Source organism: Chlorocebus sabaeus, chromosome 20, assembly GCF_047675955.1.
Source record: "Chlorocebus sabaeus isolate Y175 chromosome 20, mChlSab1.0.hap1, whole genome shotgun sequence".
Lineage (NCBI taxonomy): Eukaryota > Metazoa > Chordata > Mammalia > Primates > Cercopithecidae > Chlorocebus > Chlorocebus sabaeus.
The window spans coordinates 12,508,032-12,535,206 of record NC_132923.1 but is presented as its reverse complement, the minus strand read 5'-3'; the positions used below and the strand labels follow the sequence as shown (position 1 = coordinate 12,535,206).

Below are 27,175 nucleotides of genomic sequence, written 5' to 3'. Positions count from 1 at the left end.
TCAAACTTTTAAAGCTTTTTCAGGCCTGTTAGTGTATAGTAGAAGATAAGAACTCTTAAAAATCTCAGCATCAGATTCTGGAGAATGGGGAAGAAGAACATGGACTATTTGAATAGAATAACAGGCAGCAGAACAGGAATTAGTTTTATTAGGGAACTGAAATTCTCTATTGATTATAGTTATAAGGACTCCAGTTTAATTTGTTTTCTGTTCCATGCAGAGGACAAAAGCATGTCTTCCCTTCCTGGGTGCATTGGTTTGGATGCAGCAACAGCTACAGTGGAGTCTGAAGAGATAGCAGAGCTGCAACAGGCAGTGGTTGAGGAACTGGGTATCTCTATGGAGGAACTTCGGCATTTCATCGATGAGGAACTGGAGAAGATGGATTGTGTACAGCAGCGCAAGAAGCAGTTAGCAGAGTTAGAGACATGGGTAATACAGAAGGAATCTGAGGTGGCTCACGTTGACCAGCTATTTGATGATGCATCCAGGTGAGAACTCCATGGAAAATAGAAGGAAATCTCTCCATCGGGAGATATTTTTAGAGAATAATTGTTCATGACCTTGTACCAAGCATTTTATTTTATTTTTTGAGACGGAGTCTCGCTCTGTCACCCAGGCTAGAGTGCAGTGGAGTGGTCCCGGCTCACTACAACCTCAACCTCTCAGGTTCAAGTGATTCTCCCGCCTCACCCTCCCAAGTAGCTGGGATTACAGGCATCCGCTACCACGCCCAGCTAATTTTTTATATTTTTAGTAGAGACAGGGTTTCACCATGTTGGCCGGGCTATGTACCAAGAATTTTATACTTTATGAAGTACAGATGTTTAGAACCTTACTCTTCCTCGAAGTTTATGGTCAAAAATCTGACCTTACACTCAGCCATAAATATAATTTTCATCTGTCAGCAGCTAACATATGATCAGCAGTAAGGGAGTCCAAGTCTTAAGTCCTTTCCTCTTCTTCCTTCTGTGCTCTGTCTTAGAACAATTGCTTCATTTCCCTAGTAAGATCATCCAGGGAGTGAGGATTGTAAAGAATTTCTGTCTTACGTAACTCCGAAGCATTAATCAATTCCTATACCCCCCAAAAGATTTGTTTCTAGTGCTCTAGTTGTCACTTAGAATACATTTTTAAAAATTTATTATTATACTTTAAGTTCTAGGGTACATGTGCACAACCTGCAGGCCATGTTGGTGTGCTGCACCCATTAACTCATCATTGACATTAGGTATATCTCCTAATGCTATCCCTTCCCCCTCCCCCAACCCCACAACAGGCCCTGGTATGTGATGTTCCCCATCCTGTGTCCAAGTGTTCTCATTGTTCAGTTCCCACCTATGAGTGAGAATATGCGGTGTTTGGTTTTCTGTCCTTGTGATAGTTTGCTCAGAATGATGGTTTCCAGCTTCATCCATGTCCCTACAAAGGACATGAACTTATCCTTTTTTATGGCTACATAGTATTCCATGGTGTATATGTGCCACCTTTTCTTAATCCAGTCTATCATTGATGGACCTTTGGTTTGGTTCCAAGTCTTTGCTATTGTGAATAGTGCCACAATAAACATATGTGTTCATTTGTCTTTATAGCAGCATGATTTATAATCCTTTGGGTATATACCCAGTAATGGGATGACTGGGTCAAATGGTATTTCTAGTTCTAGATCCTTGAGGAATTGCCACACTGTCTTCCACAATGGTTGAACTAATTTGCAGTCCCACCAACAGTGTAAAACTGTTCCTGTTTCTCTACATCCTCTCCAGCACTTGTTGTTTCCTGACTTTTTAATGATCGCCATTCTAACTGGTGTGAGATGGTATCTCATTGTGGTTTTGATTTGCATTTCTCTGATGGCCAGTGATGATGAGCATTTTTTCATGTGTCTTTTTTGTTTGTTTGTTTGTTGTTGTTGTTGTTTTTCAGACAGAGACTTGCTCTGTCTCGCCCAGGCTGGAGTGCTGTGGTGTGATCTTGGCTCACTGCAGCCTCTGCCTCCTGAGTTCAAGCAGCTCTCCTGTCTCAGCCTCCCGAGTAGCTGAGACTACAGGTGTGCACCACCACACCCGACTAATTTTTGTATTTTTAGTAGAGATGGGGTTTCACCATGTCAGCCGGGCTGGGGAGGTCAAATTCCTGACCTCAAGTGATCCACCTGCCTCAGCCTCCCAAATTGCTGGGATTACAGGCGCGAGCCACCACACCCGGCCAGGATAGATTTTCAGATAACAGCAAGGTAAATAATGAGGTAAGTTTGAAAGTACTGTACTTTGGGCTTACTTTGGATTTTTGAGGAACTAGTCTGGAAACTAAACCACTATTTAAAACATTTTTCTATAGAAAAAGCATTTTAAATTCTAAACAGAGACACTTTGGAATGTGGCCCATTTAAATTGAGGACCGTATATACTTAAATATATATAAATTGTAATGGATTCTATATCTCTAATTCCTCTTCTGGCTTTGACTTTTCTGCGTGTGTTCCAATATTAGGGCAGTGACTAATTGTGAGTCTTTGGTGAAGGACTTCTACTCCAAGCTGGGACTACAATACCGGGACAGTAGCTCTGAGGACGAATCTTCCCGGCCTACAGAAATAATTGAGATTCCTGATGAAGATGATGATGTCCTCAGTATTGATTCAGGTAAGGGATGAGCTTTGGATAGGAAAGTCTCAGGATTGAAATTAAAACACTGGGCCGGGCGCGGTGGCTCACGTCCATAATCCCAGCACTTTGGGAGGCCGAGACGGGCGGATCACGAGGTCAGGAGATTGAGACCATCCTGGCTAACACAGTGAAACCCCGTCTCTACTAAAAAATACAAAAAATTAGCTGAGTGTGGTGGCGGGCGCCTGTAGTCCCAGCTACTCCGGAGGCTGAGGCAGGAGAATGGCGTAAACCCGGGAGGCGGAGCTTGCAGTGAGCTGAGATCCGGCCACTGCACTCCAGCCTGGGCGACAGAGCGAGACTCCGTCTCAAAAAAAATAAAAAAAAAAAGAAATTAAAACACTGGAAGATGAGCAAATGGAAGATAATAGAAGAGAGGAGAAACCATTGTCACTAACTCCATATTTCAAACTGCCTGAGCTGGCTATTAAAGAAAAAAATGCAGCATTGTTAGTATCATGGATGTTCCCTGTGTGCTACAGCCTGATTGCATTACTTTGCTTTCCTCATTCTGTGTAACCGCTATTTTGGGGTATTCCATCAAAGAGTGGAATTACCAGGACTTACAGTAAGTGTATGTTTTGTTGCTAGGATATAAAAAATACGGTTGGTTTTTGTGTATTGATCTTGTAGCCCACAACCTCATTAAACTCACATAGTTATAGAAGCTTTTTGTTGATTCCTTAGGATTTTCTTTTTTCTTTTTCCTTTGTTTTCTGTTTCTTTTTTTTTTTCTTTTTTTTTCTTTTTCTTTCTTTTTTTTTTTTTGAGACAGAGTCTCACTCTGTCGCCCAAGCTGGAGTGCATGTAGTGGTGCAATCTCAGCTCACTGCAACCTCCATCTCCCGGATTCAATATGTTCTCTGCCTTGACCTCCCAACTAGCTGGGATTACAGGTGCCCCCCGCCCCGCCCCACCACCACACCCAGCTAATTTTTGTGTTTTTAGTAGAGTCAGGGTTTCATCATCTTGGCCAGGCTGGTCTTGAACTCCTGACCTTGTGATCCACCCACCTTGGCCTCCCAAAGTGCTAGGATTACAGGCATGAGCCACTGCACCCAGCCAATTCCTTAGGATTTTCTAAAACTAATTCATGCAAATAAAGTCTGTTTTACTTCTTCCTTTCTACCCTGGATATCTTTTCTTTTTCTTTTCTTATTGTACTCACTAAAACCTTCAGTACAGTGTCGAATACGTTTTAAGAGCAGGCCTGGCACAGTGGCTCATACCTGTAATCCCAGCACTTTGGGAGGTTGAGGTGGGAGGATCCCCTGATCCCAGGAATGGCCAACATAGCAAGACCTCATCTCTACTAAAAATAAAAAAAGTAGCCAGGCATGGTGGTGCACCCCAGTAATCCCAGCTACTTGGGAGGCTGAGGTGGAAGGATCTAAGTACAGGAAGTTGAGGCTGCAGTGAGCTGTGATCGTGGCACTGTACTCTAGCCTGGGTGACTAAGGGAAACTTGTCTTCCAAAAAAAAAAAGGTTTTAAGAACAGACATCCTGGCCAGGTGCGGTGGTTCATGCCTGTAATCCCGGCACTTTAGGAGGCTGAGACAGGCAGATCACGGGGTCAGGAGATTGAGACCATCCTGGCTAACATGGTGAAATCCCGTCCCTACTAAAAATACAAAAAATTAGCCAGGCATGGTGGCGGGCACCTGTAGTCCCAGCTACTCAGGAGGCTGAGGCAGGAGAATGGTGTGAACCTGGGAGGCAGAGCTTGCGGTGAGCTGAGATTGTGCCATTGCACTCCCGCCTGGGCGACAGCGAGACTGTGTCTCAAAAAAAAAAAAAAGAAAGAAAAGGCCAGGTGCAGTGGCTCACACCTGTAATCCCAGCACTTTGGGAGGCTGAGGCCGGCGGATCACAGGGTCAGAAGTTCGAGACCATCTGGCTAACATGGTGAAACCCCATCTCTAGTAAAAATACCAAAAAAAAAAAAAAAATCAGTCAGGCATGGTGGCGGGCACCTGTAGTCCCAGCTGCTTGGGAGGCTGAGGCAGGAGAATGGTGTGAACCCAGGAGGCGGAGCTTGCAGTAAGCAGAAATCACACCACTGCACTCCAGCCTGGGCGACAGAGCGAGACTCCGTCTCAAAAAAAAAAAAAAGACATCCTTTTCTTCTTCCTGATGTTAATATGAAAGCATTCGGTTGTTAACCATTAATTATGTCAGCAGTAGGTTTTCTATAGATGCCGTTGATTAAATTAAAGGAATCCCCTTCCAATCCTAGTTTGAGAGATTTTATCGTAGCCGAATTGGATTTTGGATTTTGTCAGCTTTTTCTATATCATTCTTCTATGTTCCTTTTGTCTTTTATCATATTAAGAATGTATTACAGTAGTTGTTTTTTTGGATGTTAAACCAACCTTGCATTCCTGAAGGAAACCAGCCTTGGTCTTGAGGTATAATTCTTTTTACATGTTGCTGGATTGGATTTGCTGATTTAAAGAGAAAAAAAAAAAAAAGATCTTGGCGGGATGCTGTGACTCATGCCTGTAATCCCAGAATCTTGGGAGGCTGAGTTGGGCAGATTGCTTGAGCCCAGGAGTTCAAGACCAGCCTGGGCAACATGGTGAAACCCCTTCTCTAATTTTTAAAAAAAAAGAAAAAATTTTTTTACATCTATTTCATGAGGGCTGTTGGTTTATAGTTCTGTTGTAGTGTCCTTGTTTGGCTTTGGTAGCAGGGTAATCTAGGACTTATAAATGAGTTGAGAAGTGTTCCCTCCTCTGAGTTTGTATGGAATGATATTTCTTTTTTTTTTTTTAGACGGAGTCTCACTCTGTTGCCCAGGCTGGAGTGCAGTGGCCGGATCTCAACTCACTGCAAGCTCCGCCTCCCGGGTTTACGCAATTCTCCTGCCTCAGCCTCCCGAGTAGCTGGGACTACAGGCGCCCGCCACCTCGCCCGGCTAGTTTTTTGTATTTTTTTAGTAGAGACGGGGTTTCACTGTGTTAGCCAGGATGATCTCGATCTCCTGACCTCGTGATCCGCCCGTCTCAGCCTCCCAAAGTGCTGGGATTACAGGCTTGAGCCACCACACCCGGCCTGAGTTTGATAAATTCACTACTGAGGCCATTTTGGTAGCAGGGTAATCTAGGCCTTATAAATGAGTTGAGAAGTGTTCCCTCCTCTGGGTTTGTATGGAATGATATTTCTTTCTAAAGAGTTTGATAAATTCAGTACTGAGGCCATTTTGGCCTGGACTTTTCTTTGTGGATTTTTAAAATCTTTTATTTTGGAATAATTTTAGATTTATAGAAAAATTGAAAATAATGGAGTTCCTATGTATCCCTCATCTAGTATATATGTCAAAAGCAAACATTGGTATATTACTTTTATATAAACTCCAGGCTTTATTCAGCTTCTGGACTTTTTCTGTTCTATGATCTAATCCAGGATATCACACTAAATGTGTTCCAGTGTGATGTTTATTTTCTTCCTTTTATTTACAGGGTTTGATTTGTTCTTTTTCTAGCCTCTCAAAGTGGAAGCTCGCATTATTGATTTTAGACCTTTCTTCCTTTCTAATATAAGCTCTAAAGCTATTTATTTTCCCATAAGCATTGCTTTGCTGCGTCTCATAAATTTTTTTCTATGGAGTGTCACTCTCAGGATATCATACATTTTTTTATGTTGTGTTTTCAGCTTCTTTCAACTTGACATTTTTAATTTTCCTTGTGGTGGTTTGATTCTAAATATTTGGGTTTTTAAAAATTTCTTCCTGTTAATTTTTAATTAATGTTATTGTTTCAGAGAATAAACTTTGTATAATTTTAGTCTTTTTGAATGAATGAATGAATTGATTGATTGACAAGTTCTCACTCTGTTGCCCAGACTGGAGTGTGATGGCATGGTCATAGCTCACTGCAGCCTCAACCTCGTGGGCTCAAGTGATCCTCCCACGTCAGCCTCCTGAGTGGCTGGAACTACAAGTGCATGCCACCATGCCCAGCTAACTTTTTTTTTTGTAGTAGAAATAAGGTCTCACTATGTTCCCCAGGCTGGTCTCGAACTCCTGAGCTGAGGCAGTCCTCCTGCCTTGGCCTCCCAAGGCGCTGGGATTATAGACCTGAGCCACCATGCCTGGCCTGTTTCGTTATTTTTGTTGTTGTTGTTGTTGTTGTTGTTGTTTTGAGACAGAGCCTCACTCCATTGCCCGGGCTGGGGTACAGTGGCATGATCTTACTGCAACTTTTGCTCACTGCAACCTTTGCCTCCCGGGTTCAAGCAATTCTCCTGCCTCAACTTCCCGAGTAGCTGAGACCACAGGCACGGGCCACCACGCCTGGCTAATTTTTGTATTTTTAGTAGAGGCAGAGTTTCTCTATGTTGGTCAGTCTTGTCTCCAACATCTGACCTCAGATGATCTGTCTACCTAAGCCTCCCAAAGTGCTGGAAATTACAGGCGTGAGTCGCCGTGCCTAGCCCTGTTTCTTCTTTATTGCCTTCTTTTTAGTCAAACATTTCAGAAAACCCCTGTCATTCTTCTGATTTTTCTTTTTCTTTCTTTTTTTTTTGAGGTGGAGTTTTCACTGTTGTTGCCTAGGCTGGAGTGCAATAGCAGGATCTTGGCTCACTGCAGCCTCCGCCTCCTGGGTTCAAGCAGTTCTCCTGTCTCAGCCTCCCAAGTAGCTGGGATTACAGGCACGCACCACCATGCCCAGCTAATTTTGTATTTTCAGTAGAGACAGGGTTTCTCCATATTGGTCAGATTGGTCTCAAGCTCCTGACCTCAGGTGATCCACCTGCTTCGGCTTCCCAAAGTGCTGGGATTACAGGAGTGAGCCACCACACCTGGCCCCTGGTTTGTCTTTTTTTTTTTAGCTTTCTTAAGAGGGGTTGCGTCTGTACCTAATCATAATCTATTACAAATTAATACTGACTTAATTCTGGTAAAAATACAGCCACTTGGCACCAGCGTACTTCTACTTTCACTCTCTTTCCACGTGATACTATTGTCAGATATATTATAGCTACACGTTTAAAACCAATAATTTAGTGTTAAAATTACTGCTTTAAGCAGTCTCATGTTTAAAGAAGGTAAGGGAAGAAAAGAAAAATATGTATTTACCCAGATGTTTGTCATTTCTGTTGCTCTTCATTCCTTCCTGTGGATCTGAGTTATCATCCAATGTCATGTTTTTCCAGGCAGATGGTTTCCTTTAATATTTCTTGCAGTACAGTTCTGCTGACAGTGGATTTTCTCAGTCTTTGTTTACCTGGGATATAGAATTTTTTTTTTTTTTTTTTTTTTTTTTTTTTTTTTGAGTCGGAGCTTTACTGTTGTTGCCCAGGCTGGAGTGCAGTGATGAGATCTCGGCTCACTGCAACCTCTCCCTCCCAGGTTCAAGTGATTCTCCTGCAACCTCCCGAGTAGTTGGGACTACAGGCATGCACCACCACACCTGGCTAATTTTGTATTTTTAGTAGAGACAGGGTTTCATCATGTTGTTCAGGCTGGTCTCAAACTCCTGGCCTCAGGTGATCCACCCGCCTTGGCCTCCCAAAGTACTGGGATTACAGGCGTGAGCCACTGTGCCCAGCCCCTACCTGGGATATAGAATTCTTGATTGACGAGTTTTCTTTCAGCACTTTGAATATGCCATCCCTGTGCCCTCTGGCCTCTGTTATTTTTGATGGAAAATCAGATGAAATTATTTTTGTACCATGTATATGAGTCAGTTTTGTCTTGCTGCTTTTAAGATTTTCTTTTTTTCCTCTGATGTTAGTTTGACTGGGATATATCCAAGTTCTCTCTTAATCCTACTTGAGGTTCATTTAACTTCTTGGATATGTAGATTCAAGTTTTTACCAAATTTGGAATATTTCATCTGTTATTTCTCCATATTTTTTTTTTCTATTCCCTTCTGTCTCTCCCTGTTTCTGGGATTTCCATTACATATATGGTGGAATACCTGACCTTCATTGTTTCACAAGTCTCTAAAACTTTGTTCATTTTTCTTCAATTTTCTCTCTGTGTTTTGGGTTGGATAATTTCTCTATATAGGTATCTATATATTCTAGTTCGTTGACTCCTGTTCTGAATGTGCCACTTAGACCCTCTAATGTGTATTTCATTTCAGCTTTTGCATTTTCAGCTCTGGAATTTCCATTTGATTCCTTATTTTATAGTTTCAGTTTCTCTTGAGATTCTCTTGTTAAGTATTAGTGTATTTTCATTTAACCTTTTAACTTAATTTCCCATAGTTCTTTGAACATATTTGTAAGTTCAGTATCTGGGATCACTCAGAGTCAGTTTTATTGACAGGGTTTTTTGTCTTGAGTATAGGTCACACTTTCATGTTTCTTTGAATGTCTCTTATCATTTTGTTGAATATTGACTATTTTAGATAATCTAGCAACTCTGAATTTTAATTTATTTTCCTGAGAGTTCCATATCCTAGTTTTTCTTTTCTTTTTCAATTAGTTGAAATTGAAAATAGATTCAATTTAGTTGAATCTGGGACTGAAATTGCCAAGTCTGTCTTCCCTGCAGCATACCCCTGTTCAGTTTTTTTATTTTTAATTTTTTTTTGAGACGGAGTCTCGCTGTCGCCTAGGCTGGAGTGCAGTGGCGTGATCTTGGCTCACTGCAAGCTCCACCTCCTGGGTTCAGACTGTTCTGCCTCAGCCTCCCGAGTAGCTGGGACTACAGGCACCCACCACCACGCCCGGGTAATTTTTTGTATTTTTTGTATTTTTATTTTTTGAGACGGAGTCTCGCTCTGTCACCCAAGCTGGAGTGCCGTGGCATGATCTCGGCTCACTGCAAGCTCCACCCACCTCCCGGGTTCACACCATTCTTCTGCCTCAGCCTCCCGAGTAGCTGGGACTACAGGTGCCCGCCAACACGCCTGGCTAATTTTTTCTATGTTTTAGTAGAGACAGTGTTTCACCATGTTAGCCAGGATGGTCTCCATCTGCTGACCTCGTAATCCACCCACCTCGGCCTCCCAAAGTGCTGGGATTACAGTCGTGAGCCACCCTGCCCGGCCTCTGTTCAGTTTTTTTATTTTAACTTTTAATTTTTTAGCTTGGCTCCTAAGTATTGAGTTTTTTATTTTTATTTTTTGGAATAGTTTAGCTAGTGAGGTGAATGCATTCAGAATTACATTTAGTTCTGATGTCTCCCTTGGCTTTGACTTCTTCAACATTGTGTTGATGCATGATGATTAGCTTATTTACTTTCTGCAGCATGGTATTCCATTGTATGTATATGACACAGTTTATCAAATTTCCTGATTGTAGACATTGATTTACATTTTTTGAGATTACAGATAACACTACTGCAAATAATCTTGTACATGTCTCCCAATGCACATGTGCAGGAGTCTTTTTAGTGTATATACTGTAAGAGAGTCACTAGTTCTTAGGACATAGAAACCTCAACCTTATTTGATATATTTTTTAGACAGTATCTCACTCTGTAACCCAGGCTGGAGCACAGTAGTGCTATCATAGCTTACTGTGACTTCAGCCTCCCAAGTAGCTGAGACTACAGGCACGTGCCACCGTGCCTGCCTGATTTTTTAAAAAAAATTTGTGGGTTGCTCACAGTGGCCCACGCCTGTAATCTCAGCACTTTGGGAGGCCAAGGCCGGTGGATCACCTGAGGTCAGGAGTTCGAAACCAGCCTGGCCAGTATAGCGAAATCCCATCTCTACCAAAAATACAAAAATTAGCCAGGTATGGTGGTGGGTGCCTGTAATCCCAGCTACTGGGGAGGCAGAGGCACGAGAATTGCTTGGACCCGGGTGGCAGAGGTTGCTGTGAGCCGAGATTGGGCCACTGCACTCCAGCCTGGATGACAGAGTAAGAATCTATCTCAAAAAATATATATATATATATTATATATGTGTGTGTAAATATACATGACATATATGTATATATAATATATATGTGTGTATGTATATTATATATATAGTATTACCACCGAAGGGATTATTATGCAGCCACTAGGAAAAACAAAAAAAAGGCAAACATAGGGGAATGTTGAGGACATCATGCTAAGTGAAATAAGCCAGTCACAAAAAGACAAATGATTTCACTTAGATGAGATATCTAGCATTCAATGGTGGCCTCCAGAGGCTGGAGGGAGGGGCTAATTGGGAGTGTTTAATAGGTGCAGAGTTTCAGTTTTGCAAGATTAAAAGAGTTCTGGAAATGGATGGTAGTTATGGTTGCACAACAATATAAATATACTTAATACCATTGAATTGTACACTTAAAAATGATTAGAGTCAGGTGCTGGCTTTTGCTTATGGTCTTGGCTACTCAGGAGGTTGAGGTAGGTGGGTCATTTAAACCCAGGAGTTCAAGGCCAGCCTGGGCAACGTAACGAGAACCTGTCTCTTTAAAAAGACAATAACAAATGTTGACAAGGATATGGAGCAATTGAAAACCTCATAAATTGCTTATGGAAATGTAAAATGCTATAGCCACTTTGGAAAATAGTCTTTTGGTTCCTCAAAAGGTTAAATATAGAATTACCATAACCCACCCACTCCTGGCTATATACCCAAGAGAAATTAGAACATATGTTGATGGAAAAACTGATAAATAAATGAATGTTCATATCAGCATTATTCATAATAGGCAGAAGTAGAAACAGCCCAAATGTTCATCAGCTGATGAATGGATAAACCAAATGTGGTATACACATGCACCCATGCATTGACTGCTATAAAATATTATTCAGGGCCGGGCACGGTGGCTCAAGCCTGTAATCCCAGCACTTTGGGAGGCCAAGACGGGTGGATCACGAGGTCAGGAGATCGAGACTATCCTGGTTAACATGGTGAAACCCGTCTCTACAAAAAAAAATACAAAAAACTGGCCAGGCGAGGTGGCGGGCGCCTGTAGTCCCAGCTACTCGGGAGGCTGAGGCAGGAGAATGGCGTAAACCTGGGAGGCGGAGCTTGCAGTGAGCTGAGATCCAGCCACTGCACTCTAGCCTGGGTGACAGAGCGAGACACTGTCTCAAAAAAAAAAGAAAAGAAAATATTATTCAGCCATAAAAAGGAAACAAGGGGCCGGGCACAGTGGCTCATGTCTGTAATCCTAGCACTTTGGGAGACCAAGGTAGGTGGATCACAAAGTCAGGAGTTTGAGACCAGCCTGGCCAATATGGCCGTCTCTACTAAAAATACAAAATTTAGCTGGGTGTGGTGGCATGCACCTATAATCCGAGCTACTCAGGCGGCTAAGCCAGAAGAATCACTTGAACTCAGGAGGTGGAGATAGCAGTGAGCTGAGATTGCACTGCCACACTCCAACCTGGCAACAGAGCAAGATTCCGTCTCAAAAAATAAATAAATAAATAAAAAAGTGAAGTACTGATACATGGTACATACAACATAGATGAACCTTGTATGAGGAACCACATATTACATGATTCTCTTTATATGAGATATTCAGAATAGGCAAATCTGCAGAGACAAAGTAAATTTGTGATTGCTAGAGTTTGGGGGAGGGAGGAATGGGAAATGACTGCTGTAGGTATGAGGAAATTTTTGGAGTGATGACATTTTTCATCACTCCAGAATTCAACAGTGATGATAGTTTAATTACCAAAAACCACTGAATTACACTGTTTTTTTTTTTTTTTTTGACGGAGTCCCGCTCTGTAGCCCAGGCTGGAGTGCAGTGGTGCGATCTCAGCTCACTGCAACCTCCGCTTCCCGGGTCCCGGTTCAAGTGATTCTCGTGCCTCAGCCTCCCGAGTAGCTGGGATAACAGGCACTTGCCACCATGCCCAGCTAATTTTTGTGTTTTTGGTAGAAATGGGATTTTACCATGTTGGCCAGGCTGGTCTGGATGCAGTCTTGGCTCACTGCAACCTCCGCCTTTTGGGTTCAAGTGATTTTCTTGCCTCAGCCTCTCATGTAGCCGTGTAGCTGGGATTACAGGTGCCTGCCACCACGCCCGGATAATTTTTGTGTTTTTAATAGAGAAGGGGCTTGGTTTCACCATGTTGGCCAGGCTAGTCTGGAACTCCTAACATTAGGTGATCCGCCCACCTTGGCCTCCCAAAGTGCTGGGAGTACAGGTGTGAGCCACCACACCCAGCCTTTTTTTTTTTTTTTTCTTTTTCTTTTTCTTTTTTTTTTTTTTGGTGAAGACAGGGTTTTTCTATGTTGCTCAGGCTTGAACTATACATTTTTATTTATTATTATTATTTTTTTTGAACCAGAGTCTTGCTCTGTCAACCAGCCTGGAGTGCAGTGACACAATCTTGGCTCATTGCAGCCTCTGCCTCCCAGATTCCAATAATTCTGCCTCAGCTTCCCGAAGAGCTGGGATTACAGGCATGCGCCACCATGCCTGTCTAATTTGTGTATTTTTAGTAGAAACAGGGTTTCACCACATTGACCAGGCTGATCTCAAACTCCTGACCTCAGGTGATCTGCCCACCTTGGCCTTGCAAAGTGCTGGGATTACAGGCATGAGTCACCACACCTGGCCTAATTTTTTTTAAGAGGCAGGCTCTTGTTATGTTGCCCAGGCTAGTCTTGAACTGGCCTCAGGGGGTCCTCCCACCTAAACCTTCGAAGTAGCTGGGATTACAGGTGTGAACCACCATACCTGGCCATTTACTTTGTGTCTTTCCAGACCCTTTTGAGTACTTTATATTTGTGTGTATACCTGTATCAAGATTATTTTCAGGCCGGGCGCGGTGGCGCAAGCCTGTAATCCCAGCACTTTGGGAGGCCGAGACGGGCGGATCACGAGGTCAGAAGATCGAGACCATCCTGGCTAACACGGTGAAACCCTGTCTCTACTAAAAAATACAAAAAAAAACTAGCCTGGCGAGGTGGCGGCGCCTGTAGTCCCAGCTACTTGGGAGGCTGAGGCAGGAGAATGGCGTAAACCCGGGAGGCGGAGCTTGCAGTGAGCTGAGATCCGGCCACTGCACTCCAGCCTGGGGGACAGAGCGACACTCCGTCTCAAAAAAAAAAAAAAAAAAAAAGATTATTTTCAGTTATTATCGATAATGCTCCCATGATAATGCTTTTGAATAAGTTCTTAATTTCCCAGAAGTTCCTGTAAGTCTCTTACACTCATTAGAATTCTTCTCGTCCATAGGTGATGCTGGGAGCCGAACTCCAAAAGACCAGAAGGTAAGTTAGGATGGTAAGGGAACGGGGAGAGATAAGAATATGAAAATAGGAGAATTTTCTGGCCTAACCATTTAATCACTTTAGCTGTCAATATCTAATCATTCACCCTGTGATCAGCCCTTTGCGTTGCAGTCCTCTAATTGGTGTTGTAAGAATTCAAAAAGAGGTTAGCAGGAAATGTTTTCACTAGAAAGGAGTTTTGTATGAAAGTAGGATTTAGCAGTGTTTGCTAGGTAAATTAATCAAGAAAAGCTTCCTAACATTGAAACGTTGATTTTTGAACTGGGTTTCTAAGCAAGGGCAGCTTTGGGCTGGGCACGTTGGCTCACACCTGTAATCCCAGCACTTTGGGAGACCCAGGTGGGCGGATCACCTGAGGTCAGGAGTTTGAGACCAGCCTGGCCAGCATGGCAAAACCCTGTCTCTACTAAAAAAATACAAAAATTAGCTGAGTGTGGTGGTGCATGCCTGTAATCCCAGCTACTCGGGAGGCTGAGACAGGAGAATCAGTGGAACCCAGGAGGCAGAGGTTGCAATAAGCTGTGATCGTACCGTCACACTCCAGCCTGGGTGACAGAGCAAGACTCTGTCTCAGGAAAAAAAAAAAAAGAGGCCAGGCATGGTGGCTCACCTTAGGCCTGTAATCCCAGCACTTTGGGAGGCCGAGGCAGGTGGATCACCTTAGGTTGGCAGTTCGAGAGCAGCCTAACCATGGAGAAACTCCATCTCTACTAAAAATACAAAATTAGGCTGGGCACAGTGGCTCACACCTGTCATCCCAGGACTTTGGGAGGTTGAGGCAGGTAGAACACGAGGTCAGGAGTTCGAGACCAGCCTGGCTAACATAGTGAAACCCTGTCTCTACTAAAAACACTAAAATTAGTTGGGCATGGTGGCACGTGCCTGTAATCCCAGCTACTTTGGAGGTTGAGGCAGGTGAGTCACTTGAACCTGAAAGGCAGAGGTTGCGGTGAGCCGAGACTGTGCCACTGCACTCCAGGTTGGGCAACAGAGCCAGACTGCATCTCAAAAAAAATAATAATACAAAATACTAGCTGGACATGGTGGCGCATACCTGTAATTCCAGCTACTTGGGAGGCTGAGGCAGGAGAATCACTTGAACCCGGGAAGTGGAGGTTACGGTGAGCCAAGATCGTGCCATTGCACTCCAGCCTGAGCAACAAGAGCTAAACTCCATCTCAAAAAAAAAAAAGAAAGGGCAGCTTTGCCCGATAAAGTAACCATAAGCTTCTAAACATAACTCATTCAACTCACTCCATTTTGTTCTGTGAAATACAAGGTGTTTCTTATTCTGAAGTTATTTGTAACCCTTGCTACTGTTTCAAAACTTGTTTTCCTCATCCCCTTTTCTGTAGCTCCGTGAAGCTATGGCTGCCTTAAGAAAGTCAGCTCAAGATGTTCAGAAGTTCATGGATGCTGTCAACAAGAAGAGCAGTTCCCAGGATCTGCATAAAGGTTAGGGTCAAGAAATATCTGGGTACAGATGGGAGGTGAATTCTTACAGAGATTTCATCTTAAGTCTCATGTCTGCTAATTGTGACATGCCAGACTCATTATCCTTAGTAGTTATGAAATCCCAATTACATGGATGGTGATTTTCCAGTCTGTGATGGTTTTATCGCAATACCTCTTTAGCGTCCTACATTTAGACCGTTTCCATCCTCATGACTACTTTCAGATGGAGATTAGGGAGAAGAGAATCACTCAGACTCTTGTTAAAAAAAGGTTTGAGGCCAGGTGTGGTGGCTCACATCTGTAATTCCAGCAGCTTTGGGAGGCTGAGGCAGGAGGATCACTTGAGGCCCAGCATTAAAGACCAGCCTCAGCAACATAGTGAAACCCCATCTGTAAAAAAAAAATGTTTAAAAATTCTCCAGATGGGCCAGGCTCAGTGGGCTCATGCCTGTAATCCGAGCACTTTGGGAGACCAAGGCAGGTGGATCATGAGGTCAAAAGATAGAGACCATTCTGGCTAACATGGTGAAACCCCATCTCTACTAAAAATACAGAAATTAGCTGGACGTGGTGGTGCGTGCCTGTAGTCCCAGCTCCTCGGGAGGCTGAGGCAGGAGAATCGCTGGAACCTGGGAGGCAGATGTTCCAGTGAGCCAAGATCGCACCACTGCACTCCCGCCTGGGAACAGAGCGAGACTCCTTCTCAAAAAAAAAAAAAAAAATTACCCCACTTTCCCTAATTACCATACTACCCTCTTTACCTTCCTGTTCTCTACCCAATCTATGTCATAACTCTTTAGAATAACTTTGCTTCTTCTGTAGGAACCTTGAGTCAGATGTCTGGAGAACTAAGCAAAGATGGTGACCTGATAGTCAGCATGCGAATTCTGGGCAAGAAAAGAACTAAGACATGGCACAAAGGCACCCTTATTGCCATCCAGACAGTTGGTATGTGCAGACTTGGAGGAACCACTCCTGAAAGGCAACCTGCACCCTCCACTGCTGATTGTTTCTTTTATCCATAACCTTCCCATTTGTCTCTCACGTAGCAGCCTGGATTTATACAGAAACTGGCAGTTTTTTAAAAAATTTATCTTTCCCTTTTACTCAGGGCCGGGGAAGAAATACAAGGTGAAATTTGACAACAAAGGAAAGAGTCTACTGTCGGGGAACCATATTGCCTATGATTACCACCCTCCTGCTGACAAGCTGTTTGTGGGCAGTCGGGTGGTCGCCAAATACAAAGATGGGAATCAGGTCTGGCTCTATGCTGGCATTGTAGCTGAGACACCAAACGTCAAAAACAAGCTCAGGTACCTGGACAGAGGACTGTAAAGGGGTAGAGGCTGGGAGCACAGCACCTGCCCTGTTTGTGCCATAGACCAGATTTCACAATTAGCTTTTGTCTTCTTAGTCCTTAGTGGACTGAAACCCTTACTCTTTCTTTACCACAGGAGTCATGTGGGTGATTCTTTCTTCCTCTTTCTCCTTCTTTTTTGTTTTTTTCCTTTTCCTTCCTCAAAGGGAAAACTAGGAAGAGAATAACGAGGATTAATGATCAGGGGAATAGGGGATTCACACAGAAGAAAGAGATGGAGACTAAATGGTTATTAGCAGCATAGGAATCTGAGAGAGGAAAAAGAATATATGTTTTTTGGCTGGGCCCAATGTCTCATGCCTGTAATCCTAGCCCTTTGGGAGGCCAAGGCAAGTGAATCACTTGAGGTCAGGAGTTCGAGACCAGCTTGCCCAACTGGTGAAACCCTGTCTCTACTAAAAATACAAAAATTAGCTGGATGTGGTGGCGCATGGCTGTAATCCCAGCTACTTGGGAGGCTGAGGCAGGAGAATCGCATGAACCTGGGAGGCAGTGGTTGCCATGAGCCAAGATTGCACCACTGCACCCCAGCCTGGGCGACAGAAGGAGACTCCGTCTCAGAAATACTTAAATGTATATGTGTTTTTTGAAAAAGTAGGGAGGCATTGGTTAAATTAAGGGAGAACTAACTCTCAAGTTGGGAAGAAAGAAAAACAGGAAGAAAGTAGTAGACTGGAATGTCTTCCTTGGAGTGCATCCTGTTGTGATCCAGAGAAGTAGAAGCTATGATAAATAATTTCTGTGGATCATGTTAAATATCATAACCCCCAGATCTTTCTACTGTCACTCTTCTTTTACAGGTTTCTCATTTTCTTTGATGATGGCTATGCTTCCTATGTCACACAGTCTGAACTGTATCCCATTTGCCGGCCACGTGAGTGTTTCTCCCTTATTCCTTAGCTCAGTTTTTCCTCCTCTACCTGATATTTCTTCTTAGGACGTCCAGTTGAAAAGCCCTAGGTGTTTTTGGTACTTCAGTCTCAAAGAGCATAAATTTGGTTGATGTCCTTTGCTCCCAAAGGACAGTTTGCGCCCAAAAGAGATACAGTTGTATTGTTCATCTCTAGGACTGGGTCTTTGTAGCCAAAGAGTGAGTCACTAGAAGATCATGAATGACCTTGAGTAGACTGCTCACGTTATAGATGTGCTTCAGTTTCATTTCTAAGTGAGTTAGGTTGAAAAAGGTGTTACTTCTTTCCTAGTGTCATGCTGCACCTAACATTTGTATGAATGTGTAGTCTGCATAATGCTTTCCACAGAAGCTGTGTTAGATGGAACATCATAGTGTCCTCTATATTTGTTACCCTGGCTTGGGAGCAGACTTCTACGGAAATAATCATTTTTAACTGCAGAAGAATCAACTAACACTTCTGTTTACACATAACATGACAGTAAACATGTTCTGAGTCTCTTAAAAACCTGATAGAGAATGAGAAGGAAGGACTAATTTTTTCATTTCATGATGCCACCTGATCTTTTTAAATTTACCATTAGACTTATCAACAAGTGAGCAAGAATTTCCACTTGAATTTTCCAAAGGAGAAGCATCCATTTGTATAAAATAAGTGAATCACCTATATTGTACATGACTTATTTAGTATTTACTTGATTTGTAAGTATGTGCAATTTGTACATTAGGTTTATTACTTAGGTGGTCTTGGCTTTGCTTCCCTCGAGGTTCTGATTTTACTTTTTCTTTCCTTTTCAACTTAAAAAGTATAAAATGTCTCCTGGCCAACCTTTTCCCTATCAAGACATGTCCTACCTGCCCTTTCAGTTCTACTTCTTCCTTGAAACAGTGAAAAAGACTTGGGAGGACATAGAAGACATCTCCTGCCGTGACTTCATAGAGGAGTATGTAACTGCCTACCCCAACCGCCCCATGGTACTGCTCAAGAGTGGCCAGCTTATCAAGACTGAGTGGGAAGGCACATGGTGGAAGTCCCGAGTTGAGGAGGTGGATGGCAGCCTAGTCAGGATCCTCTTCCTGGTACTGTTTTTCCCTAGAATTTTGGAGGCAGAGGTTGGTCGGGGGGACTTAAGAAGCAGTAATGAGGATGGTTTTATAGCTATTCCATAGCCTTCCTCTTTCTTATCCTCCTGTGTGTTCTCACTGTTTTTGGTCAAATTTTACTTTGCCCTTTTTGTTGTTCCTCTGTGGGTCATTGTTGAAAATAAATTACCGGAATTATGATACTAATCTGCATGGTTTTGATTTATTTATTTTTTTCTTTAGGAGTATTCACATTGTGTGTAGGTACAGAGAAGGCAGCCATTTCCATTATTGTGCCCAGCTGTCACACTTCTTATACTCAGTATAGATACCTGTTAAGGTTTTAGTAGGATAGTGGGACGAAGAAGAGGTATCAAGGAGTCCTGATTATCTTTCAAAGTTCAGTTTAACTCTTAAATATTTTGTACTCATCCTTTTCTCCCTTCTCTCTCCCTTCTTAGAATCTTATTTCTTATTTTTAAAAGTTTTAAAAACTTTTTTTTTTTTTTTTGGAGACGGAGTCTCGCTCTTTCGCCCAGACTGGAGTGCAGTGGCACGATCTCGGCTCACTGCAAGCTCTTCCTACCGGGTTCACGCCATTCTCCTGCCTCAGCCTCCTGAGTAGCTGGGACTACAGGCACCTGCCACCATGCCCGGCTAATTTTTTGTATTTTTAGTAGAGACAGGGTTTCACTGTGTTAGCCAGGATGGTCTCGATCTCCTGACCTCATGATCTGCCCGCCTCAGCCTCCCAAAATGCTGGGATTACAGGCATGAGCCACCGTGCCTGGCCCTTAAAAACATTTTTTAATACTGCTACTTGCCTTGCAGAACAGGGCTACCCAATAGACAGTGTGCCCAGAGTAGCCAGAAGAAATTAGAAATTATATTTCTTCTTGGTGTTACCTCAGCCCGTTACTCCTAAGGCGTTATGATCCTTATCATGCTTTTTGTTTGGTGTTTTGTTTTGTTTTGTTTTGTTTGTTTATTTTTTTAGATGGAGTTTCACTCTTGTTGCCTAGGCTGGAGTGCAGTGGCACGATCTTGGCTCACTGCATCCTTCCGCCTCCTGGGTTAAAGTGATTCTCCCGCCTCAGCCTCTAGAGTAGCTGGGATTGGCTAATTTTTTGTATTTTTAGTAGAGACGGGGTTTCACCATGTTGGCAGGCTGGTCCCAAACTCCTGACCTCAAGTGATCCACCTGCCTCGTCCTCCCAAAGTGCTGGGATTACAGGCATGAGCCATCACACCTGGCCTGGCCTGTTTTTTGTTTTGTTTTGTTTTGTTTTGTTTTGAGATAGAGTCTCACTCTGCCACCCAGGCTGGAGTGCAGTGGTGCAGTCACAGCTCACTGCAGCCTCAACCTCCAGGGTTCAAGTGGTCCTCTCACATCAGCCTCCCAAGTAGCTGTGACTACAAGTGCATGCCACCACACCTGGCTGATTTTTGTATTTTTAGTAGAGACGGGTTTCGCCATGTTGCCCAGACTGGTCTCGAACTCCTGAGCTCAAGCAGTCTGTCTGCCTCATCCTCCCAACGTACCAGGATTATAGGTGTGAGCTATTGTGCCCAGCTGTCACACCTCTTATACTCAGTATAGATACCTGTTGCTCCTGTAATTCCTTAAACAAGGAGTATATATTTTTCATTGTTGTGTACCTGATACCCACCATGGAGCCTGGCACGTACTTTATTAAGTAGATAAAGAATTTTTTGGGGGGTGGGTGGATGGAGTTTCGCTCTTGTTGCCCAGGCTGGAGTACAATGGCGCAATCTCAGCTCACCACAGCCTCCACCTCCCTGGTTCAAGCAATTCTGCCTCAGCCTCCCAAGTAGCTGTGATTGCAGGCATGTGCCACCACACTCGGCTAATTTTGTATTTTGAGTAGAGACAGGGTTTCTCCATGTTGGTCAGGCTGGTCTTGAACTCCTGACCTCAGGTGATCCGCCTGCCTCAGCCTCCCAAAGTGCTGGGATTACAAGCTACAGGCATGAGCCACTGTGCTCAGCCTAGATAAGGAATTTAAGGCTCATCAGGGAGGTTTCCGAGAGGTGACACATGGTATATATCCTCTACACAGGACAGGTTAGATTTTAGCCTTCAAGCTATTTCCCTTCATTCTTCTATTCTCTCAATTCCCCAGGATGACAAAAGATGTGAGTGGATCTATCGAGGCTCTACACGGCTGGAGCCCATGTTCAGCATGAAAACATCCTCAGCCTCTGCACTGGAGAAGAAGCAAGGACAGCTCAGGACACGTCCAAATATGGGTATGTCCTGAAAGATACCTGGAGGAAGGAAGAAACAGGCCAATCAGCAAAGGAGATTATATAGAATGGCTATCCTTTGTTTACCACGGTTACACTGCTTACTCATTGGAACATGATATGGGCCCTGAGTTGTTTCCAATCGTGGTGATCAATTTGTGCTGCTGCATCCACATGCTGTGGCTCTAATTTGTTCTAAACAACCACAAAAATATCTGAAACAGTTGGCTTTAAGTTAGGGTGATAGTAGTTACCCTCTGTTATCCACATGAGATTGTCAGTTTTGTGTGTTATCTATGGTTAGTTTTCTTTTTCTTTCTTTCTTTCTTTTTTTTTTTAAAAAAAAAAAGACTCAGGGGCTTGATATGTTGCCCAGACTGGTCTTGAACTCCTGGGCTCAAGCTGTCTACCTGCTTTGGCTGCCCAAAGTGCTAGGATTAGAAGCATGAGCTACCACATCCAGCGTATAGTCAGTTTTCTTTAAAACCCAGACCTGGCCAGGCACAGTGGCTCACAGCTATAATCCCAACACTTTAGGAGGCTGAGACAGGTAGGCGGTTAGCTTGAGCTCAGGAATTCAAGACCAGCCTGGGCAACATGGTGAAACCCTGTTTCTACAAAAAACACAAAAATTAGCTGGGTACAGTGGCATTAAGCTGTAGTCCAAGCTACTCAAGAAGTTGAGGTGGGAGGATCAATTGAAGCCAGGAGGTCAAGGTTGCAGTGAGCTAGATCGTGCCACCGCACTCCAGCCTAGGTGACAGCATGAGACCCTGTCTCAGAAACAAAAAGCAGATTTGGTTTTCTTTTTTAATATTACTGTCATACTTTCTGGTTGATTTTTCCTGCCAAAATTAATTGGTTAAAGAATATATTTCTGAAAATATTCCCCCAAAGTATGTCATAATTAATCAGGTAAATCATCTGAGATAGGAAGATATAAAGTCTTATCTAAGGCCCAGCATGGTGGCTCATGTCTGTAGTCTCAGCACTTTGGGAGGCTGAGGTGAGAGGATCACTTGAGGCCAGGAGTTGGAGATCAGTCTGGGCAACATAGAAAGACTCTATCTCTAAGAAAAAAAGAAAAAGAAAAAAGCTTGAGTGTGGTGTTGTGCACTGTAGTGTTAGCTACTCTGGAGGCTGAGGCAGGAGGATTACTTGAAGCCCAGGATTTCGAGGTTACAATGAGCTAAGGTCAGACCACTGCACTCCAGCCTGAGTAACAAAGTGGAACATTGTCTATAAAAAGAAGAAAAAGAGGCTACTCTGCCGATGGAGTAGCAATTTTTTTTTTTTTTTTTTTTGAGATGGAATCTGGTTCTTTCACCCAGGCTGGAGTGCACTGGCACCATCTCAGCTCACTGCAACCTCCGCCTCCCAGGTTCCAGCCATTCTCCTGCCTCAGCCTCCCGAGTAACTAGGGTTACAAGCACCTGCCACCATGCCCGGCTAAGTTTTGTATTTTTAGTAGAGACAGGATTCCTCCATGTTGGCCAGGCTGGTCTTGAACTCCTGACCTCAGGTGATCCGCCCGCCTCAGCCTCCCAAAGTGCTGGGACTAAAGGCATGAGCCACTGCGCCCGACCACTGTTCTTTTATTCCTTTACTTTCTTAATAAACTTGCTTTCACTTTAATAAAAAAAGTATTATCTAAGTCAAAACAACATATGCCAGCATCCATGCCAGTCAATAATAGGAACTGAGAGTCTAAGCACTTACTCAGAATGTGTCCATTGCTTTTTTGTTTTTTTGTTTTTTTGGTTTTTTTTGAGACAAATTCTTGTTTTGTTGCCCAGGCTGGAGTGCAGTGACGTGATCTCGCCTCACTGCAACTTCCACCTCCTGGTTTCAAGTGATTGTCATGCACCTCCTGAGCAGCTGGAATTACAGATGTGCGCCACTATGCCCATCTAATTTTTGTATTTTTAGTAGAGACAGGGTTTCACCATGTTGGCCAGGCTGGTATCAAACTCATGACCTCAAGCAACCCTCCTGCCTCGACCTCCCAAACTGCTGGGATTACAGGCATGAGCCACCGCGCCCAGCCATTGCTGCCTTTTTATGTTGTATAAGTTAAGGATCAGATGTGTGACTGAATACAAGCATCATAGCTATCATCTTCTCAGTGATCAATTCCTTTTTCCTATAGGTGCTGTGAGGAGCAAAGGCCCTGTTGTCCAGTACACACAGGATCTGACCGGTACTGGAACCCAGTTCAAGCCAGTGGAACCCCCACAGCCTACAGCTCCACCTGCCCCACCTTTCCCACCTGCTCCACCTCTATCTCCCCAAGCAGGTGACAGTGAGTAAGTGTTATTCTTTCTTTTTTCTTCAGTTTCTTTCATATTGTATTTTCCACATCCCTTACTATACGCCCTCTTCTCTGATCTCCTAGAAGCTTGGAAAGCCAGCTTGCCCAGTCACGGAAGCAGGTAGCCAAAAAGAGCACATCCTTCCGACCAGGATCTGTGGGCTCTGGTCATTCCTCCCCTACGTCTCCTGCACTCAGTGAAAATGTCTCTGGTGGGAAACCTGGGATCAACCAGACGTATAGGTGAGAAAATCTGAGGCTCTCTGTAGGCAGGATAGCAATGAGTGGTCAGTGTGTAGGGGAAGGTTCCTTGGCTCTGAAGGGCTTAGTTTAAGTTTATGATGGTGAGGAGTTTGGACTTGAAAAGGAAGCTTTACCCATAGAAGTTTCTAAGAAATAGAAAGTAAGAATAATTGAATCGGAAGCTGGGTGCTTGGAAATGTGGTATCATCAGAAAGCCATTTGTTAAAACTTCTTGTTGAACATGGTTCCATCATTGCTAAAATAGAAAGGAAACACCACAGCCTCTTTCCTTGAATTCTGGGAGTTAGTAAGGACATTTCTGGAACACACAGCAGACAAAAAATATATTGGTAGAAGACTGGACTCTACTTCCGTAATTCACAGGCAAATACATTTTAGGAAAAGGTACACTGTTGAAATAGAGATGTTAGGCCAGGCGTAGTAGTAGCTCATGCCTGTAATCCCAGCACTTTGGGAGGCCGAGGCGGGCGGATCACCTGAGGTCAGGAGTTTGAGACCAGCCTGGCCAACATGGAGAAAAAGTACAAAATTAGCCGGGCGTGGTGGCGCATGCCTATAATCCCAGCTACTTGGGAGGCTGAAGCAGGAGAATTGCTTGAACCTGGGAGGCAGAGGTTGCGATGAGCCGAGATCATGCCATTGTACTCCAGCCTGGGCAAAAAGAGCAAACCTGCATCTCAAAAAAAAAAAAGAAATAGAGATGTTATCAGTCAGTGAAGAGTAACCAGGGATTTTCGTTGTCCAGCTTTGATAGGGCAAGGGAAGATCTTTCTTGAATCATCTTTAGCTTCAGGAGCACAGCTGCTTGAAAGATGAGAGAAATGGCTTAGCTACCTGGAGGGTTAATTATACAACAGAGGTCCTGTTGCCTTCTGATCTGATAACTTGTATCTCATTTGCAGATCACCTTTAGGCTCCACAGCCTCTGCCCCAGCACCCTCAGCACCCCCAGCCCCTCCAGCACCCCCAGCCTTCCATGGCATGCTGGAGCGGGCCCCAGCAGAGCCCTCCTACCGTGCTCCCATGGAGAAGCTTTTCTACTTACCTCATGTCTGCAGCTATACCTGTCTGTCTCGAGTCAGACCTATGAGGAACGAGCAGTACCGGGGCAAGAACCCTCTGCTGGTCCCATTACTATATGACTTCCGGCGGATGACAGCCCGGCGTCGAGTTAACCGCAAGATGGGCTTTCATGTTATCTATAAGACACCTTGTGGTCTTTGCCTTCGGACAATGCAGGAGATTGAACGCTACCTTTTCGAGACTGGCTGTGACTTCCTCTTCCTGGAGATGTTCTGTTTAGATCCATATGTTCTTGTGGACCGAAAGTTTCAGCCCTATAAGCCTTTTTACTATATTTTGGACATCACCTATGGGAAGGAAGATGTTCCCCTATCCTGTGTCAATGAGATTGACACAACCCCTCCACCCCAGGTGGCCTACAGCAAGGAACGTATCCCGGGCAAGGGTGTTTTCATTAACACAGGCCCTGAATTTCTGGTTGGCTGTGACTGCAAGGATGGGTGTCGGGACAAGTGAGTTGGTGGGGAGAATTGCTGCCCCTGCTTCCAACTTTGTTATGGTTGTCTTCCTTTTCACCTCTTCCTTTCCCTTGTATCTGTACTGCTTTCCCCATCTTCCTTTACCTCCTCCCTCACCTGGAACTCCTGCTATAAGGCCTCCATGAAAGCTATGAGGTAGGGAGACTGGAGTCTGACATGGCCACACTGAGCAACCCTGGGTACATGTGTATTGTGTTATTTTGTTCTCTGATCCCCCCGCTCCTTTCCTTTATTTCTCTCTGTCATATAGGTCCAAGTGTGCCTGCCATCAACTAACTATCCAGGCTACAGCCTGTACCCCAGGAGGCCAAATCAACCCTAACTCTGGCTACCAGTACAAGAGACTAGAAGAGTGTCTACCCACAGGGTAAGTGGTCAAGGAGTAGTACAATACCTCAGAGAGACTGAGGAGCGTGTTCTTGTATATCTCTGCTTATAGAAATCATCAGAAATCTAAAAATTGGAATCAAAAATAGAATACCAGAAGAGGCATTTTATTAATTAGATCTTATTTCCTGACTTCCCAAACACTTTTTTTCTTGGGCTTTCCTTGAAATGAAGACATAGGATGATTGAATAGTGTCTAGCAATTTTCTGTTGCAAAAAAAGATTATCTTAATTTCATAGCTAAATGAATGTCTTAACAGATTATGATTTACTCTTGTAAGTTAAGTGTGTTCAGAGAGAAGTAGGCAGGGACTTGATTACATAGGGCTTTATAAACCAGAATGAAAAAAGTTAGAATCAGGCTGATACAGTGGCTCACACCTGTAATCCCAGCACTTTCGGTTGCCGAGGTAGGTGGATCACCTGAGGTCAGGAGTTTGAGACCAGCCTGGCCAACATGGTGAAAGCCTGTCTCTACTAAAAATACAAAAATTAGCCAGGTATGGTGGCGGGCGCCTGTAGTCCCAGCTACTCGGGAGAGTGAGGCAGGAGAATCGCTTGAACCCAGGAGGCAGAGGTTGCAGTGAGCCGAGATCGTGCCAGTGCACTCCAGCCTGGGTGACAAGAGCGAGACTCTGCCTTAAAAAAAAAAAAAAAGAAAAAAGAAAAGTTAGAATCAAATTCATGGTGCTCTTAGAGAATTTTAAGCAGCCAAGTGATACGACCTACCTTTTTCAGATTACTCTGGCTTCTTTGTAGATCATAGGTCTTACGATGGTGAAAGTAGATCTTGGAAGACCAATTAGGAGATCATTATAGGAGTATAGCAGAGAAAGACATGGTTGTAGCTATGGCTTGCAATAGAATGGAGGTGACAGTAGAGGTAAGAAGGATAGATTTGGGATGCATTAATAGGTAGATCTACAGAATTGGATAGATTGTGGAGTCGGGGGAAAAAGTAGAATCAAAGACAATTCCTAAATTTTTGACTTGAGCATCTAAGTGGTTTTTGGTGCTTTTTACTGAGATGGAAGACCAAAGGAATAATAGGTTTGAGTGAAATTCAGTTTTTGTTTTGGGCATGTTAAGTTCGAAATGCCTGTCAGGCGGCCGGGCGCGGTGGCTCAAGCCTGTAATCCCAGCACTTTGGGAGGCCGAGACGGGCGGATCACGAGGTCAGGAGATCGAGACCATCCTGGCTAACACGGTGAAACCCCGTTTCTACTAAAAATACAAAAAATTAGCCGGGTGTAGTGGCGGGCGCCTGTAGTCCCAGCTACTCGGAGGCTGAGGCCGGAGAATGGCGGGAACCCGGGAGGCGGAGCTTGCAGTGAGCCGAGATCGCGCCACTGCACTCCAGCCTGGGCGACAAAGCGAGACTCCGTCTCAAAAAAAAAAAAAAAAAAAACAAAAAGAAATGCCTGTCAGGCAATCCAAGTAGAAACATCAAGAAGGCACTGGGATTTCTGGAGAGAAGTATAAGAGTTGGATATAAAAATTTAGGAATCATCAGCACGGGAATGATATTTAAAGCCTGGATGAGTTCACCTAGACACAACGTTGATAATAGAGAAGGTGGCTCAGGAGTAAACCCTGGGTCCACCAACATTTAAAGGTTGAGCAGAGGAGGTAGAACCGGCATGAGTTTGAGGACAGCTACTGAGGAGGGCAAGGCCGAAAGATTGCTTGAGACCTGGAGTTTGAGACCAGACTGGGCAACATAGTAAGACCCTGTGT

The 27,175-nt window shown here is 43.9% G+C and overlaps 1 protein-coding gene across 6 annotated transcripts in view; it reads left to right on the top strand.

Annotated features, from left to right (window-relative positions):
* Positions 1–27,175, top strand: part of SETDB1 (SET domain bifurcated histone lysine methyltransferase 1) — a 40,465-nt gene that overhangs the window by 1,248 nt on the left and 12,042 nt on the right. For 3 of the 6 annotated variants that reach the window (XM_073008410.1, XM_073008409.1, XM_037997991.2), the window contains exons 2-14: positions 221–491; positions 2,494–2,645; positions 13,765–13,799; positions 15,176–15,275; positions 16,098–16,223; positions 16,387–16,588; positions 17,454–17,527; positions 18,453–18,643; positions 20,791–20,917; positions 23,064–23,220; positions 23,313–23,468; positions 24,392–25,024; positions 25,302–25,418. In XM_073008410.1, the coding sequence (XP_072864511.1) occupies positions 232–491; positions 2,494–2,645; positions 13,765–13,799; positions 15,176–15,275; positions 16,098–16,223; positions 16,387–16,588; positions 17,454–17,527; positions 18,453–18,643; positions 20,791–20,917; positions 23,064–23,220; positions 23,313–23,468; positions 24,392–25,024; positions 25,302–25,418 (2,330 nt within the window). In that variant the 5' untranslated portion in view covers positions 221–231. Of the gene's footprint in view, positions 1–220; positions 492–2,493; positions 2,646–13,764; positions 13,800–15,175; positions 15,276–16,097; positions 16,224–16,386; positions 16,589–17,453; positions 17,528–18,452; positions 18,644–20,790; positions 20,918–23,063; positions 23,221–23,309; positions 23,469–24,391; positions 25,025–25,301; positions 25,419–27,175 lie in introns of all 6 variants that reach the window. The other 3 variants (XM_037997990.2, XM_073008408.1, XM_037997989.2) reach the window with 1 other exon arrangement.